Source organism: Mus caroli, unplaced genomic scaffold, assembly GCF_978045245.1.
Source record: "Mus caroli unplaced genomic scaffold, Mus_caroli_1 scaffold_18, whole genome shotgun sequence".
Taxonomy (NCBI): Eukaryota; Metazoa; Chordata; class Mammalia; order Rodentia; family Muridae; genus Mus; species Mus caroli.
In genome coordinates this window covers 47948578-47967628 of record NW_028227273.1, presented here as the reverse complement: position 1 = coordinate 47967628, position 19051 = coordinate 47948578, and the positions used below count along the sequence as shown (strand labels likewise).

Genomic DNA, 19051 nt, shown 5'->3' with positions numbered 1-19051 from the left:
AGATGGAGTTTGCTGAGTGAAGTCTAGTCTCCGACATGTCCCATGTGGGGTCTCCCTCCCTGCTGGCACCTGGGTCCTTAGTTCAGGAAGGGACGGTGGGACTCAATCCCAGTGGCATCACAGAGTCTGTTCAGGAAGGCTTTGTTTTTGTTTAAAACTTTGGTAACTTTTTGACCATGTTAAATACATCTACAGAGAATTCCCACTGACTGCTTACCCACTTCTTCTGGGGACGGGAACCATTGCTAGTTGCAAAATCAAGACAATCACAGTGACAGGTTTTCCCAAATCTTTGGCTGTATTGCAATGGTTGTTTCATTTTGTAATCTCCAACTGAACATACCCTAACCATGGATTAACAATATAGGTACTGACTGGTTTAACAGTATTTATCCAACATAACAAAATAAACTGCAATTTGTTATACTTTTTTTTTTTTTTACAAAACATTTTATAAATATTTTTACAAAATGTATACAAAGCAATTTCAAGTGAGACATACTATACAAATGAAGGTATTTAAGCAAATAAAGCCCACACCACACTGACAGTGAGTGACCGTCCTTGGAGCCGGCCAGCCTGTGAGGCCTCCTTAATCTAACAGAGTCTACTAAAGTCTCCAGAGCTAAAGGATTTCCTTATCGTAATTGCCAGTTCAAAATTTGCTTCATCTTTAGGCAGTACTTAAGGACACAGAAAATCAATGCGTAATAACAAATTCATACTTTTCCACAACAACAAACGGATTAAAAACAAAGGGAAGAAAAAGTGATTTTTTTTTGTTACTGAGCACGCATTCTAGAACTCAACTGACTAATGACCCTGAACCACCAACGTTGGCCACTGAGGCAGAGCGCTTCCCTTCAGCAGTGGGGGCTCGGGAGTGAGTTATGACCCATGTGGTGTAACCTAATCACAGGAGTAAAATACACTTTGTAATCTTCATTTGTCATTATCTAGAGTCTTTCCTCCATAAAAAGTAAACTTACATACAAGGACACAAAAATTTACAAGTTTCATTTTGGTACAGTAGGCTCTCCTTGTGTGGGACTAATGTCGTGAGAAGCCCTGTAATCTGACACACAGGAGAGAAAACGAGGGCCCGGGTCGGGGGCTGGGGAGGGAGGGAAGAGATAACAAATATACACGAGACTTTCTTGTCTCTTGAGAATTCCACTGATTTGCAATAATTAAAGTAATTCATTAGTAGCATGTGCTGCAGGCATCCAGGGGCCATCTTGAATGGTAACCATGAGGCTATGAGAAGAGCCTGTGACAGAGAGATCAGGGCAGCCCAGACAGAGGTCTAACTGGTAAACAACTCATTTTTCTAATGTACAGGAAGGAAGTCAGTAACTTGGACATTGGCACAGAGAAGGAAGAAAAGGACGACTCTAAGACAGCCCAGACTCTTCTAGTTTGCTTGGCTGGGCTGTGGGCGGGAGAAGGTCCATCGCTCTCAAAGACTGGCTGTCTCACAGAGTTTTCTTGTGTAGTGGACAGAGGGGTAAAAAAGGCCCACACAGTCTGCTATTGCTCAAATTTCTCTCTTTCTGTGTTTGAGGCAGGGGTGTGTTATAGCCTAAGCTGGCCTTGAAATAGTGACTCTCCTGCTTTGTCACCTGACTGTTGGGATTACAGGTGTATGCCACCATGCCTAGATTGTTGCTGTGTTATGTGAAAAAAAAAAGATAAAAATCAAAATCAAAAGCCTTCCTTTCCATTGCAGGCCAATCTGGAAAAGAAACACTCTACATGATGACCATAGGGACAACTCCATTTTGGGGGTATAATGAAGTGGAGGAGATCAACGGATGCATTTACACAGCCTGGGGATGAACAGAGGGAGGAAGCCCTCACAGGCATCAAAGCTACCTCTGGATCCCAGAGGTTGATGGAGACGGTGGGAGGAGGGTTGCAGACACAGCACTGTGGGCCATGACTACACAGGAAGAAAGCAAGTAGCAACAGAAGACGCCCTGGTGCAGGCCGGCACAGAGGGAAGGATGAGGGCCACTCCTGGAAAGGAACATAAATAATAAAGAGGAAGGCTCGCTTGCTATGGTGTACTGGACCACACACAGCAGGGGCGGGGCCAGGGCCAGGACATGGCCCCCTGTCTCCTGCCTGGGTTCCTTCCTTCAGTGGCCTGCTGGTTGTGACCTTTGGTTTACTGTGTTTGGGAATGACTGATACACTGTTGCCTACTATTCTCTGGAACAAGGCCAGAGTCCCGTTCAAAAGCCTCAACTGAAAGAGTACAACACAGTTTTCACGTGAAAGCCTTTTGATGCTTGGCTAAGGGCTGAGGGAGAGGGGACACAATGGAGCAGAATTCAGTGACAATAAAGAACATAGGTTATGTTGACTTCACCCAATTATAAAATGCAAAACTCTTTGAAGTCGATGGAATACATGGAGACCCCGGTGCCTCCCCAACTCGCTGCTTTACAACTGACTTCCACTGTTCCCTAGTGAGCCTGTGAGAGTCTCAAGGCGTACACCTGGGGCTAAGACCAGAACATCCTCAGATAGAATTCAGCGCGAATGTGCTGAAGACAAACACAAGGCTTTGCTTCTGCAGCAACGCACAGCACTGGGTGTCAGGAGGATGCTCTGTGGCTGTGCTCCTGGCGTCTTAGCCAGGGCGGTGGGCTTCCAGGTAGAGCACCGGCTACCCACCGCTCAGAGGGCTGGTCAGGGAGAATCTTCCCTACGCAAATACCCTCTCCCCCGGAACAGAACCAAACCAAACCTCTACTTTGGAGCTGCAGTGAGAAAGTCTTTTAAAAAGTGGCTTCTATCAGTCCTGTTTGATTTTTCTTTAATAAGTCTGTTCTTTTGAAATGACTTATGATTGTCAAAATTTTACCCAGGGCCAAGTGTACTGTGGTCTCGAGCGACAGTGCTAAGAAACAAACCACAAAACAAATTAACGAACAACAATGGCCGTAAGCACTTTCATAACACTTGAAATGTGGAGGGCCTATCGGACTGCTTTCTAGAGAGAGGTGGGTGTACTGAGGGGTCTCCCCGCAGCCATGACGACATGTATTGCTCTTCAAAAGAACAGGGTGAGATTAGAAAGGATAACCTGTGATGGAGGACCAAGCAGGCTGGAGACAGACGGGAGCCGTTTCCATTTGCTTTGCTGGGAGAGAGTGTAACTGGTCCGGGGCAGGGTCTGGAGGAGGACGGCTGCTATTAACACTCTAGAATACTATTTACAGCTGCTTCTAAAATGGAGTCCGTTTCTACAACGCCTTCACTGTGGTCCGGGATGAATTTTTCTAGGCAGTTTTCCTGCGAAGCCATTGGAGAAAAGCTGGGGAAGTCCAGGTCCGCCGCGCCGCTGGCCGTAGGGTCGCTTTGCGGCCGCCCCGCGTTCTTGAGTTCCAGGATGTTCTTAAAGGTTTTCTCTAAGCTCTTGGCGAGCTGGAGATCTGGCTGGGGCTCACCCGACCCTTTCATGATGTCTGTGTGTAAAACCTCATTCTTTGGGGAATTCCTCAGCGCTTTGTCCTGGAAGGAGTCGAGGCAGGGCATCTCCATGTGCGAGCTGGCCAGGACGCCGGGGAGCTTGCTCTCAGAGCCATGATCTGGCCTGGGCAAGCTCTTGCGGTGGCCCTCGGGGCCCGGAGAGCACCTGCTGACCTTGGCAGGGTCCCTCCGGCCGCCCTTGTCCTCAGGCGGACCCCGGTATTGGCCTAAGACCCCTCTGTCAAATTTCAGTGTTCTGCTGTGGCCTTCTGACTTTTTAGAAATGTTTCCCTCTGCAGAGACCACGATGTGGTTAGGCACTAGATGAAACTGGTCATGATTCGTTGCTTCTGCCATGCCTGGCTTGGCTCGGTCTCTGCTTTGGGCCCTGGGCACCTGATGGAGCGAGCTGGTTTTGCTGCGATGCTGGTCACTCCTGTCAAGCGGGGTCTCAGGTGCAGCTTCGTCAAGTTTGAAGGAACAACAGAAATCGGCCTGAAAACCCTCTGGAAAGGAGATCAGAAAGAACTTTAGCGGTCAGAGGACTAGCACAGGGCAAAGCCTCTCGATAAGGCAGGCACAAAGGCAACCCTGCAGTCCTAGCTAGCCCCGCCCCTTGCCCTCTTCTGCTCATCTTCCCGCCCACTCCACTCTTGACCCTTCCCTCAGAAACTCTCAGAGACAACTTAAGAAAGGAGAATCTTCTTCAAGTAGCCCAGGTTCCAGGGCCAGCTTCCACACAGGAAGCTGTATGCAGAGGAGGTACCCTACCAAGTGAGTTACAAGCCTACTCCCCAGTGTTTCTTTTTTTTTTTTTTTTTTTTTTTTTTTTTTGGTTTTTCGAGACAGGGTTTTTCTGTATAGCCCTGGCTGTCCTGGAACTCACTTTGTAGACCAGGCTGGCCTCGAACTCAGAAATCCGCCTGCCTCTGCCTCCCGAGTGCTGGGATTAAAGGCGTGCGCCACCACGCCCGGCTCTCCCCAGTGTTTCTTTTGGGAACTAACTGCTCTGAAAATAAAAGTTCCAGCTTCAACCTGCTTCCTTCCTGAGAGCAGTGGACTTTGTGGCAAAGGGGACAACCTGTCTCTGGGTGATAGAGTTAACAGACAGGTGTGAGAACCACACCACTTCTCCCAGAACATAAAGCAAATGGCAAAAAGGCACACACGTTAGCTGCCTGGAAGGACAGAAGGGTGCAGAGGAGCTATGTCTGAGTGAAGAGTTGGGCTTTGCCAGGTTCCAGAAGCATTTGTGAGGAGCTGAGGTAGAGACCACAGCGGCTTCCATGAAGGGAAAAAGGAAAAGCTGGCTTCATCTAGAAAACTAGACGGGATGCACAGAGCACCCATCACACCTCTGATCCTGAGCTACAGGGATGGAGGCTAAGATGGAAAAAGAGGATGCCATCTAGTTGACACTGGTATCCAGGCTCTCCTCATGCAAGACATGACAAACTGACAGAGTCATCACAAGCTACTTTACCAAAGACAGAGATTTCAGTTCCTCAGAAAAGGGCTAGAAACAGATCCTCTAACATTGGCCTTCTGTGAGGCTCCTGGTCCATACCCAGTGTTCCTTCCAGACTTCTCCATTCCTCTCAGTCCACACAGTGTATTTATAAACGCCTTAGCCAAGGCAGGCCTAAATGGATCCTTAATGTTAAACTGTCAGAAAAGAACAGCTAGGCCTAGGGCTCCTGCCTGTAACCCTGGTCCTGACGCGGGTAATTACCCTGAGTTCAATACCAGTTCAAAATCATGAATTCTGGCATAGCCTGGGCTTCAGAGTGAAGCTTTATCTTAACAACCAAAATGACATCACAACTGGGGACAAAGAGACCCTGAAGCCGTCAGGAGCACCGGCTGCTTTTTGCAGAGGATGTTGTGCGGGCCCCAGCATTCACGAAGCGGCTCATGACCACCTGTAACTCCAGTTCAAGGAGATCTGTGGCGCATGCCTTTAATCCCAGTACTCGGGAGGCAGAGGTAGGCGGATTTCTGAGTTCGAGGCCAGCCTGGTCAACAGAGTGAGTTCCAGGACAGCCAGGGCAATACAGAGAAACCCTGTCTTGGAAAAACAAACAAACAAACAACCCCCCCCCCCAAAAAAAAGGAGATATGGGCTCTTTGAGCATCAGGCATGTATATGTGGGCAAAACAACCATATACATAAAAGTTTAAAAATATTAAAAAAAGACAAAGTCAGGTGGTGGTAGCACACACCTTTAATCCCCACTTGGGAGGCAGAGGCAGGTGGATCTCTGAATTAGAGGCCAGCCTGGTCTACAGAGTGAGTTTTAGGACAGCCAGGACTATACAGAGAAACCCTGTCTCAAAAAAACAAACAAAAATCCTAAAAACAAACAAATAGAACAAAAAAGAAGACTAGGTGTTGGAGAAAGGAGACTACAGCAAAGGAAGGCAGCAGTGCGGCCACAGGGGATGAGCCCGCTTCAGTATGGAGCAAATGCACTCAGACACTACTGGGATCACAGCAAGATACAAACTCCAGGGGCTGGAGAGGTGGCTCAAAGGCCACCAGTGCTTGATGCTCTACCAAAGGACCTGAGTTCACAGCAGCTGAGAGTGTGCCTGTGGACTCAAATTCTAAGGAATCCAAAGCTCTCTTTTTGTTTTGGTCTCTGAGGACACCCCCATACATGTCGCATACACACACACATATATACACACACACACAATGTGTATATGTAAATCTACAATCTATACATATATCTTAAACAGCCAGTGACTTGAGGAGCTTGCCGGCCCGTCTGATGACCGTAAGTTTGCAAGAGAGAACAGCTTCCACAAGCTGTCTTCTGACGTGCACATGTATACTCTGTACGCTCACACCTTTCCTTTCTCTCTCACCCACACATTTTTTAAATTAAAAAAAAAAAAAAAAAAAAAAAAGCAGGCTGGTGAGATGGCTCAATGGTTAAAAGCACTGACTGCTCTTCCGAAGGTCCTGAGTTCAAATCCCAGCAACCACATGGTGGCTCACAACCACCCTTAATGAGATCTGACGCCCTCCTCTGGTGTGTATGAAGACAGCTACAGTGTACTTATGTATAATAATAAAAAAAGCTTTGGGCCCAAGTGAGCAGGGAGTGGGGCAGACCAGAGCTAGCAGGGTTGAATGGAGCGAGCAGAGGTCCTAAATTCAATTTCCAGCAACCACATGAAGGCTCACAACCATCTGTACAGCTACAGTGTACTCATATACATTAATTAAATAAATAAATCTTTTCTTTTTTTTTTTTTAAAAAAAAAGCTAGGATGCAATGTAAAACAACTCAGAATGTCAAATCCTACCTAGCACAGGAGCTCTAAAACCATTTTTATAGATGGCATAAACAAATCCAGGTGAGACTTACATTCCATGGACTGCTGTGGTATTTGCTACTCAGGGACTGAGGCAGGAGGATCACTTTAGGCACATGAACTTGAGATCAACCTGGGCAGTACATATACCTGAGCAAGGCAGGACCACGTGCTAGGGCTCAGGCCAGTGGAAGCCTTGGCTGCACACACCTGACAGCCCAAGATTCCAGGGAGAGCTATGAACTGACTTCCACACGTTGTTCTCTGACCTCCACACAGATGCTGTGCCATGTGTATGTCTACCTACACACGCCACATGCAGGCCTTCACAATAATATACACACATTGGTGTTTTTGTTTTTTTCGAGACAGGGTTTCTCTGTGTAGTCCTGGCTGTCTTGGAACTCACTTTGTAGACCAGGCTGGACTCGAACTCAGAAATCCGCCTGCCTCTGCCTCCAGAGTGCTGGGATTAAAAACATTAGACACCACACCCAGCTCTCTTTTAGAAAATGTTTCTGAGCCAAGTGTGGTGGTCAGCATGCCTGTAACCCTAGCATGTGGAGATACAGACAGGAAGGCTGACAGGTCCAGGCCAGCCTGGGTTACATGAAACCCTGTCTCACTTGTCAATCTCCTGAATAGTTAGTATATGCCATTTTGTTTCTGTGTATGTGTCCAGGAGACTAAAGGTAACGTGTGGTACTTTTATGTGTTTACCACTAAGTCAGATACCTAACCCCAGCTTTTTTATTTTTAATTAATTTTGAGATTAATATTTAAATCATGAGATTTGTTATAACATTTCTTTCTTTTAAAAAAAGATTTATTTATTTATTTATTTATTATATGTAAGTACACGATAGATGTCTCCAGACTCGCCAGAAGTGGGCATCAGATCTCATTACAGGTGGTTGTGAGCCATCATGTGGTTGCTGGAATTTGAACTCAGGACCTTCGGAGAGTGCTCTTACCAGCTGAGCCATCTCACCACTTCTTAACTGTGTATTGCTGTACTTGCTCACAGTAAGCCTGATCCACTACACTCCCCCTCTGGTCCCTTCCTATCTCAGTATTTTTTGTTTGAAACAAGGTTTTATTCATAGTCCAATGTGGCTTTTAATTTGCAATCTTTTTGTTGCTGGGAGTCTGAGATCATTCCAGCCAGGACTACATATTAGTGACACTGCCTTTAAAGAGAGGAGTGGGCTGCAGAGATGGCTCAGCAGTTAAGACCACGTACTGGGGCTGGTGAGATGGCTCAATGGGTAAGAGCACCCGACTGCTCTTCCAAAGGTCCAGAGTTCAAATCCCAGCATCCACATGGTGGCTCACAACCATCCGTAACGAGATCTGGCGCCCTCTTCTGGAGTGTCTGAAGACAGCTACAGTGTACTTACATATAATAAATAAATAAATCTTTAAAAAAAAAAAAAAAAAAAGAAAGACCACGTACTGTTCCACGGTACCTGTGTTCATTTCTCAGTACCCATGTTCTGTGGCTCGCAACTGCCTGCGACTCCTTTTCCAGGGAATCCAATACATCCAGCTTCCACAGGCACCTGAACTCAGTGCATATCCCCCATCCCCAACACACACACAAACACAATTAACAATTAAGGGTCTGAGAGATGGCTTAGCAGGTAAGTGTGTGCACTGCTCCTGAGTCTGGCTCCCTGCTGTCGTTTCAGGAGGGTTCCAGCTGTCTTTAACTCCAGCCCCAGAAGGACCAGCACCTTTCTGGTCCCGGAAGGCACCCCCACTTGCATTCACATGTGCTACCTGCCATACACACATAATTTAAAAAGGAAATCTTAGGAAACAGGAGGGGATGGAGAGACAGCTTGGCGGTTAAGAGCACTGACTGCTCTTCCAGAGGTCCTGAGTTCAAATTCGAGCAACCACATGGTGACTCACAACCATCTGTAATGAGATCTGACGCCCTCTTCTGGTGTGTCTGAAGATAGTGACAGTGTACTCATATCTTTTGATAAACATATCTTTAAAAAATGAAATAGAAAAAAATTTTTAAAAATATTTTAAAGGGGTAGATTTGGATCTGAGTGCTCACACCTTTCACCTCAGCACTTGGGAGGCAGAGACAGGCTGTGTAGTTTAAGGACATCCTGGCCTACACAAGAGCACCAGGTCAGCCGGGCTCAGAGCCCGTTGTCGATAGGGAAAACTGAAAAGCTCGCAGGGGGTGGGACCCTGGTTGGCCGAGGGAAAAGTCCTCTGCTCATAATTGGGGACCATGCTGCACGGATGCCTTCTAACTGCAGCCTGCAGACAACAAGGGCCTTTCCAAATACACTGAGAAACCCCTGGCTCAATTTAGTTTTCCAGGATTTGAAGTTTAATGGGGAAAACCAGGGCCTCAACGTAATGCAAACTCCAGTTTGGATCTTGTAGACCAGTCAGTCAGTCTTGGTATACCCACACACCCCTCTCAACTGTGTCAGTTTTTCCTTCCCAGAATTCCCGATCTGCCTGTTGGACTCACCAAAGATTGTGGTTCACACAACTTCCCAGTAGCCACACTGCTGGGAAAACTGTCACAGCCTACCCATACTCTTCCTGCACCCTTATGACTCTTACCAGGATCTACGAGTGCCAGACGCTTGTCCCTCGACAGGGAAGCTCTTTCCTCCTGGTTGAACATCCTGTCAATCATCACCATCTCTGCAGAGGGGTTGATCCTCTGAAAAGGAGAGAGGCCAGTCACTTCAGAAGCGTTGACAGTGTCATTCAAACCTCTGGGCTTGGGTACTGAAGGAAGCTGGGGTAGGTGAGAGCTTGCTGCCTAGATGCTCTTGAGCTCCTTGCTACACACACGTGTGCTATACACACAGGATGCTATTACATTTGCTGCTAATTTTACAACAAAGTCTCATGGACAATCACCCTTCCTGATTATGCTGGGATTATAAGCATTGGCAGCCATGGCCAGCTGTAAGTAGCCTCTTCGCAAATAATAGAGCTCACAGCCATCTGTAATGGGATCCGATGCCCTCTTCTGGTGTGTCTGAAGACAGTGACAGTGTATTCTTTTATATAAAATAAATCTTTAAAAAAAATTAGAGCTCATTTTTAGAGACAGGGCTTCACTACAGAATCCTGGCTACCCTTGAATTCACAGAGATCCACCTGCCTCTGCCTCCCGTGGGCTGGGATTAAAAGAGTGTGCCACCAGCCGGGCGTGGTGGCCCACGCCTTTAATCCCAGCACTCGGGAGGCAGAGGCAGGTGGATTTCTGAGTTCAAGGCCAGCCTGGTCTACAAAGTGAGTTCCAGGACAGCCAGGGCTACACAGAGAAACCCTGTTTGGAAAAACCAAAAAAAAAAAAAAGAGTGTGCCACCATGCCTACCAAGGTAGTCTCAGAAATTCTCTATCAGAAATGGCTGTAGCTGACATTTGCCACTGTCCCTCCCAGCAATTGCTAAGTGTGGAGTTTCCCTTCAACCTTAAACACTTCGGCTGTATAAACTCTGCCCTGGTGGGAAGTCCTGTGAAGTCCTTGAGCCTTTCTTTTGCTGTGCCTTAGGGCTGGCTGAACTGCAAGCAGCCATGCTAGAGGACACTTTACCATGGCATCTTCTAGGAGCAGGAATCTGTATTTGTTCAGCATAGCTTGGGTTCTTTTGAGGAGCTGAGTGGCGACTTCTTCAAATTCATTGTCCACTTAAAACAAACAAACAAACAAACAAACAGGGAGAAAACAGTAAGAAAATCATCCATAGACTGAGGGCCTCTGTTCGTGAGCCTGACAGGAACTCCTCCCAACAGCCGATCTGCAGCAAGCTTCCCTCTGCTTAAGATCCTGCAGAGACCCGGGGTCCCTGTGTGGTAATAGAACTTCCTCTAACACAGCCTAGAAACCCAACAGTGGATTACTGACAGCTGCTATAGGCGGGCCAGGAAGGAAGAGCAATGGACTCCACTTTCTGGCTGACAGGCTAGCTCCCCAAGCCTCTGTCCCTTCACAGAAGCAGGTGGCAGGAAGAGCTGAAGCAGGAAAGATTGTCTAAGAAATGTCACATCTCCCCACCCTTCCTAGAGTCTTTAAAGATACTTGCAGTTGACTCTGGAAGCCACTCGCCAGCCCTCCCAGGAAGCCCCAGCATGTGGGGAGATCAGAGGCTCTGGGAGGATCAAGATCATGGCAGTGGAGGATGGAGAGCCTGGAAGGCAGGAGGGAAAGTGGGGTAACACCAGAGCTCTACTGTTGGACTTAGTGACAGAGAGCAGGGCCAGGCATCGGGTGTGTGGGATTCTCAGAAGTTCCTAACCTTCCTAAAACTGATGTCCTAAGGCATTCAGCCAATGACTTAGACTTGCTTGGGAGCCTCAGAGAGCTAACTTGTGCGACAACTAGTGTGGAGATCATTTGCACTGCAAAGTCCCTGGTACAAAGCCATACAACTTATAGTCAGCAGCCTCAACAGCACCTCCCAGTCACTGCTGCCCCTGTGCCAGCCAGGAATGGCATTTGGAGAAGCCATTCATGGATTATTAAGAACAGGTCCTATCTTCCTCATGGGCTGGGGGTACTGAGAAAGCGAGTTATGCCTATGATAAGAACAGCTGTGTGTCTCCCAGTCAGGGTGCTGCACTGTTCTTTTGGGCTGTGGCTGCTCACCTTGCCTCAGGTCTTCCTCCGTGGGCATGGAGCCCTGGCACACGTGGTAGGAGAGCAGTCTCTGCACCGTGTCATTTAGTGACCGGAACTGGCTTTTGTCGGGTGTCACAGCATGGGCTTGGTCCCTCTGTAACTGCTGGAGGATGCTTTAAGAGGGAGAGTGAGTGTTCAGCTAAGACCACATTAGGAAGCCAATGAGTCCAAAGGCGAGTTAACTACAGTACAGTTCTACAGGACAACCAACAGCATTCTCCACAATCTTATTCTGTATATTGTTGGGCTATGACCCTGACCTCAAAAACATAGTTTTCAGCCGGGCGTGGTGGCACACGCCTTTGATCCCAGCACTTGGGAGGCAGAGGCAGGCCAGGAGCATTTCTGAGTTCGAGCGAGGCCAGCCTGGTCTACAGAGTGAGTTCCAGGACAGCCAGGGCTATACAGAGAAACCCTGTCTTGAAAACAAAACAAACAAACAAAAAAACCCAACCCAAAAAACAAACGAACAAACAAACAAACAAACAAAAAACCTGTAGTTTTCCCATCAGGCCTCAGTGTGGGTGTTCAGAGAGACCACAGCAATGGCTGACCACTGGCTAGCAACACTCCTGCCAATAACAGTCCATATACAAGTGGTTTTTCTGTCTCAAGAGACAGGGGGCATTCTCTTCAAGAACAAAACAACAGTGTACTTTATCTGATCTATTTACAGGTCCTGATGAAAGCAAACTGTAGGAAAAGGTTTCCAAAGTAAATCAACAGCCCTGCCTCTTTTCCTGTGTGAGTATGTGTAAGTACCAAAGTACCAGCGCCCGGGCACCTATGGAGGTCAGAGGACGGCCCGGAAGACTCAGTTCTTCCCTCCCACCCTGTGGGCTGCAGAACCTGACCCATCTCTGGCCACCAGGCTTAGTGTTTGGTGGCAAGCTGCTTTCACTTGCTGGGCCCAGTCTGGGCTTAGAAGAGCTGGCTGCTGTGTATGGCTTGCTTTACGTGGGTCAGAGATTGAACTCCAGTCTGAACTTTCCCAACTAAGCCATTGCCCCAGCTCTCAAACTCCTTAAAAAAAAAAAAAAGTTGTAGCCCTGGCTGGTCTGTCATTCGCAGTACATTTTTGAAAAGGCTAAGAAACTCAGCCACTGTAACTGAGATATGTGGTATGTTTAGTGACTACAAAGGCCTTGCAGCACTCTGAGAAAACAAGAATTGAAACAGAACTTACAAAGCTCCTTTAGTCAGCTGTTTGGCAGCAGGCCTTTTCTGTCCTGGATGACTATCCACCTAATGATAAAAGACAGGAAGAAAGTCACAAAGTATACTTATAGATAAAGGTTACTGTGTTCCAAGTTTTTCCTATTATCTGTCAACAAGGACTTTAAAATGCAACCCACTGAAGACAGAGCCCAGCAAGCACAGACAGCTCCCTTGTAACAAAGAGTACCAGAGTTATGTCTACAGAAAGCTGGATAGCAACTCTAGTTTTTGTTTTTCAAAGACAGAGTTTCTTTCTGTAGCCCAGCACATAGGAGGCAGAGGCAGGCAGATTTCTGAGTTCGAGGCCAGCCTGGTCTACAGAGTGAGTTCCAGAACAGCCAGGGCTACACAGAGAAACCCAGTCTCAAAAAACCAAAAAACAAACAAACAAACAAACAAACAAAAAAAAACAAAACCAAACAAACAAAAAACCCCAAAAAGCTAAACATAGGACTGGAGAGATGGCTCATCAGTTAAGAGCACTGACTGACTGCTCTTCCAGAGGTCCTGAGTTCAATTCCCAGCAACCACATGGTGGCTCAGGACCATCTTTAATGGGATCTTGATTCCCTCTTCTGATGTGTCTCAAGACAGCTACCGTGTACTCATATACATAAAATAAATAAATCTTTGAAAAGAAAAACAAAACAATCTGTTTAAAAAAAAAAGCTAAACATAAAACGGCTTCCCTGCCTCTTTAAGGCTAGCGGTGTGAACTGCTGAGACTTTACATAGTACAAAGGTGGGTCAGACAGCTACGGAAATGCCCGATTTCATGCATTCAGGATGGCTCCTCACATAAAAACAACAAACAAACAAATCTTGCCTTGCTATGGACCCCTGGCTATCCTGGAACTCATTATGTAAATCAGGTTGGTCACAGTTTGTGGGACAGATACCACTCTGACATGGTGACTGCTCTGATTTTCCTTTGTGAAGTGCTGGGGACTGAACTCTGGGACTTGGGCTCATCAGGCAAAGGCTAACTACCAAGTTATACCCTGTGACGCTTATAGACTGTCAGCTTGAGAGGAGCCAAAACCTCCTAGGAAACAAACCTCTGGGCTCCTGTATGAGTGATCGAGAGCCCTTCCCCCACCCCCACCCCAAGGACTGTACAAGGAAGGAGGGAGGGAGCACTGCCATTTTCTGTCCCCTGGCTGCAGACACAATAATTCTGCCAGCTGCTCCCCACTGCTGCTCTCCTGGTCCCTGCCAGAGACCACACTCTCCAACAGTGAACCGAACCAAACTCATCCTTCCTTAAGTTGCCGTTGTCCTTAAGTACTCTGTCTTCGTCTGCATAACAAGCAAAGCTCTAGAATCCTCAGCCCCAAGATCTGTGTGTGTGTTTGTAGGTGTGTGTGTGTCTGTACAGCACTTTTGGGGAGCAACCCCAAAGGTGTACAGTCTAGGCAACTGCTTTACCCCTGAGTTATAGGCCTCTTCTTGTTTGGTAAGACCTCTGATTAAAAGCAAGTTTGGGGAGAAAAGGATTTCTCTGGCGTACACTCTCAGGTCACAGACCATAGCTGAGGAAGTCAGGGCAGACACTAGCCGAGGCCGCGAAGAAAACACTGCTTGCTAGCTTGTTCACTCCATTGCAGGCTCAGGTTTAGCTTTCTTAAACAAAAAATGGTGCCACCCATAATGGGGTGGACCCTCTGACAAATATGACAACCAAGAGGCTCTCTTATAGACGTGCCCACTCTTATAGGCAGGCCAATCTCATTCCCAGGCAATTCCTCAATAAGGCTTCCATCTCAGATGACTCTAAGCTGTGTCAGATTGATAAAGCTAGCTAGGACAACCCAGAATCCAGTAAGCACATCCGTCCGTCCATCCATCCATCTACTATGTGGAGGGTACTGGTTGTATGTAGGTACTCACTGCTAGGTACTAAACCCACACTAGGCAAGTGCTTCACAACATCCCAGCCCTTCATCTATGATGGCTTCATGAGGCACCAGAAACATGTCAGGAACAGTTGAGAAAGACACATCCTGGAAGTGTGATGTGACCAGGTCTGGCCCCCTGGGAAGGTCTTCAGCATCCACACTGTTGCAAGCACTTGGAGACAGACTAGCTGTGTGCCCCGCGTTAGGTACCAACGCTGAAGCCTTCTGAGACTGCACACTCTGGTTAGAAATCATCACGAGCGGTTTCCTACCTGCACAGCTGTCTGGCTCGGGGGTGATCCAACTGAGTTCTCTTGTTGTGCCTGTGTGGCCCCCAAGGTCGCTGGCATAATCTTGCTTCCAGAATCCTGTCCTGTTAGAATGAAGGTAGAAGACAGGAGTCAGATCCAGCATGTGTGTTTTAAAAGGAGTTCTTTCTTTTTTCTCTCTCTTTGTTCCATACAAGGTCTCATTATGTACCCCAGTCTGGCCTGGAACTTCTCGATGAGTAAATCAGGCTGACTTTGATTTTACAGAGACCTGTCCTGCTTCTGCTTCTGTGATAAAAGGCTTGACCACCACACCCAGTCTGAAAGAATTTCTTGATGAAGACCTGTTGGGAGGAAGGAAGCACGAGGAACTGATCTCTTAGCAGTGGAAGCAGAGGCAGGCACTATTAAACTCTGGTTCGGTAATAAATAGAACCAACTTAGTCCATGGTAATAAATAGATGTACAAAAGCTACCTGTAGTTTTCAGTTGTCTGCCTCTGAGAAATAAGTCAGCCAGTGTTTGGGTAACCTGTCTCTTCCCCCCCCCCCCCTTTGTATCAAATGGCAATGTGGGTGTGTCCCAGTATTTTCAATTGCTAATGGCTGTGCAGGCAGAGTCAATTCTGGCAGGATACTAGGTATTGTCATTTCTCCTTTGCTTCTCTGAGATTATCATGTTAAAAAGCAAGCAGCAGCATAAAGGTCACACAGCCCTCAATGGTAAAATGGTTATCCTGCTGCTGACTGGTTCAGAGGGGATGGGTAAGGAATGTGGCTTTTGTAGAAAAAAGAGAGGAAGGCTGAGGCTGGGGTAGAGTGCCAGGGTTGATCAAGGAGGTAGAGAAGCAGACCGGACAGAAGCAGAGTGGAACTTAGCTGGGAGGCAGGCAAGGTAGAGAGACCTGGGTAAGTCGGGTTAAATAATAATAATAATGATAATAACAATAATAATATAATAGAGGCTAGCTGAGAGACTGCCCCAGCAAACAGGCCTTACACTGCACAGATGTCTCTGTGTCTTTATTATTAAACCTCAAGTGGGACCCCAAGAACCCCACAATAAGCCTGCCAGCACTTCAGACCTCCAAAATATACTTGTAAATACACTTCCAGGAAGGGATGCTCTAGCTTCTGTTGTTGTTGTTGTTGTTTTGTGTTTGTTTGATTTTGTTGTTGTTTTAAACTATGTGTTGAGCTGGTAAGAAATGTTGCTATACTCGGTCTTAGGCCAAAGGCTGTTTGTACTCTGAGTAGGAATGGAGTCCAGCAGGCAGTAAGTGCCTTAAGACTGGATATAGCCTACAGGTGTCCAGTTTGGGGAGTGGGGTTTCCAAACATACACACAGACAGAAAGACAGACAGACACACGCATAGCAGTGTGGGACTGGTCACAAAGTTCTGTGAGCCTTGCAGAGCCAGGGCCCATCACTTCTAAGAAGCACATTTTCTATATAACCTTGTTTTTTTTTTTTTTTTTTTTTTTTGAGACAGGGTTTCTCTGTGTAGCCCTGGCTGTTCTGGAACTCACTTTGTAGACCAGGCTGGCCTTGAACTCAGAAATCCGCCTGCATCTCAAGTGCTGGGATTAAAGGCGTGCGCCACCACCGTCACACTTTAGAAGTATTTTTCTGAGTGGTATGGTAAATGATCTACCCCCAGTCAACGGCACCCCACAGCCATAGGAACACACTCTATTCTTAGGGTGGGCAGGGTACAGAGAAAAGGAACCATGGGGAGAAATCAGATTAGGCAAGATGCAAACAGAAACACTGAGCAAACAGGGAGGCAGGAAGACCATGTCATGCTCCAGGAACTCGAGGATAGGACGAGCAGACTTCAGGGTGGACTGCAGAACTTCCATAGGGTCTCCTGACCTGGCAGTGTGGTGCTCAAGAGTCCCGGGATCTGTGATGGCCTCAGGCCGTCTGTAGTCTTGGATGTGGGAATGGGGGAGGTCTGGTTCAAACACTTCTTCTGAGCCTGTAGAACAAAGAGCCAAGAGGAATGTTAATTTATTGTTTTAAGTCTTAAGAGATTGCCCTGCCCCCCCCCCCAATTTATTTAATGTGCATGAGTGATTTGTCTATGTGTCTACACTATGTAGGATGTGTGTACCTGGTGACAAAAAAGGCCAAAAGAGAGCCGGGTGTGGTTGTGCACGCCTTTAATCCCAGCACTTCGGAGGCAGAGGCAGGCGGATTTCTGAGTTCGAGCCCAGCCAGGTCTCGAAAACAAACAAACAAACAAACAAACAAACAAATAAATAAAAAAGGCCAAAAGAAGACAAGAGATCCTTCGGATCTGATTCACTTAAAAACTGTGGTGGTCTGAATGAGAATGGCCCCCATAGGCCCACTGATACTTGGTCACCAGCGAGTGACACATTTGAAGGACATACATATCAAGGCAGCCCTGGGCTCCAGGCTGTCCCACGAGGCACTTCCCTATATAATGCAGACACTTCAGTCTCCTTGTCCTCCCTCTCTTCCTCTCAGCTCTCTTAGTGTGCATGATTTCTTTCCCTCCTCCCCATGGTGAGTTTGCTGGTCCTTGGTCTTTGGGGCCAGCTTCCCAGTAAACCTTCATTTAATATAATCTAATCTAGCTTTAATTGGCTCAATTCAGATGGTGGCCTTACTGGAGACGCAGCCAATCATGAGCTCTAATGTCACTGTTTTGATTCCACGCGTGTGTTTCCCACCATGTCCACCACTACAAGGCTAGCATGAGTCTTTGCTATTTCACACGCAAGTTAACATGTTGGCTCTTTTTTGTTTTTGGGTTTTTTGTTTGTTTGTTTGTCTGTCTGTTTTGAGACAGGGTCTCACAAAGCACATGGTGGCTTCAGAACTACTTTGTAGCTGAGGCTAATCTTAAATTCCTGAGCTGGTCTCTACCTCCCAACTCCCGAGAGCCAGGACTACAGACAGGTGTGTCTCCACGCCTGGCCTAGGACACTGGTTGGTTTTTTTTTTTTTTTTTGGTTTTTCGAGACAAGGTTTCTCTGTGTAGCCTTGGCCATCTTGGAACTCACTCTGTGGACCAGGTTGGCCTCAAACTCAGAAATCCGCCTGCCTCTGCCTCCTGAGTGCTGAGATTAAAGGCGTGCGCCACCACGCCCGGCGGTTGTTCTGTTTTTGAGACAAGTTTTCTATGTAGCCCTGGTTGTTCTATGCTAGGTTCAAACTCAACGACATCTGCCTGCCTCTCTGCCTCCAGAGTACTGGGATCACAGGCTCACGTCTGGCATAACTTGGCTCCTGTCATCTCGGACCCATAGGATACACACCTGACACACCTTTCCTATCCAACATCTTCCTCGTGTCCCCTGGACTTGCTTTCCTTCCCTGTAGCACAAGCCACCTTCTCTCCCAGGCTTTCATTTGTGATCTCTCCTTTCTGGAACATTCACTACCTGGACCTTTTGTCTTGTTGGCCTTTGCTTCCCTTTGGAAGGTCACAGGTCAGCAGCCAGCATGAAGGGTCAGCAGATAAAGGCTCCTGCCATCAAGCCCGAGAACCTCAGTGTGGTCCCCGCCCCGGGGCAGTGCAGGAGAAGAGAACCAGTCCATGCAAGTGGCCCTCTCTGATTGGCACACTCTAGCTGTGGCCTGTGCGGCCATACAATCTCACAAAATAAACAGTGGATGGTCTGTCAGCATTGTCTTGTGCTGTGCCATCTTGTTAGAGTTTGCCCAAACCTAACACATGTCCACTTGGAATACAGTGTATGCAAGCTGGCTTCTCACTGATCCTGAAGCAGGGCTCTATGTTCTAGGGCCTGAAGAGCGAGCGGCAGTGTTCAGCACTGAGCACAGACTGAGGTCATATTCTTAGTGTGCAGTAAAGTGAAAAGAACAGGCAAGGAGACAGGGAGGTGGGGGGTGCAGGGAGGGAGCCCCTGAAGCAAGATGGACAGGGCAGGCTGGTGCCACAGTGCAGGTTCAATAGCACCATGTGTCTGCCTACTCAGAGAGCCTGGCTCCGGTCACCAGGCTAGCTCTTTGGGAGGACTAGTGCTCTGGAATGGAGCTGTGAGGCAGAGGCTGAAGCCACATCAATCGCCATGACAAGGAACACGTGTCTAATGAGGTGACATGAGGGCTGTAACCGGCTGTGGGAATTGGCTGGGTCTGTGCCCTCCACCCCACTTTAGCTGCTCTTGAGCAAAACTTGGGAGCTTTTGG

General features: G+C 47.5%; 1 protein-coding gene across 2 annotated transcripts in view; it reads right to left on the bottom strand.

The window, feature by feature from the left end:
* Positions 1 to 274: 274 nt before the first annotated feature.
* Positions 275 to 19051, bottom strand: part of Bicral (BICRA like chromatin remodeling complex associated protein) — a 60345-nt gene continuing 41568 nt past the window's right edge. For both annotated transcript variants that reach the window (XM_021186300.3, XM_021186299.3), the window contains exons 6-12: positions 16739 to 16844; positions 14866 to 14966; positions 12664 to 12722; positions 11445 to 11590; positions 10392 to 10486; positions 9403 to 9505; positions 275 to 3986 (exon numbers count right to left, since the gene is read on the bottom strand). In XM_021186300.3, coding sequence (XP_021041959.1) covers positions 3205 to 3986; positions 9403 to 9505; positions 10392 to 10486; positions 11445 to 11590; positions 12664 to 12722; positions 14866 to 14966; positions 16739 to 16844 — 1392 coding nt within the window. In that variant the 3' untranslated portion in view covers positions 275 to 3204. The remainder of the gene's footprint in view (positions 3987 to 9402; positions 9506 to 10391; positions 10487 to 11444; positions 11591 to 12663; positions 12723 to 14865; positions 14967 to 16738; positions 16845 to 19051) is intronic.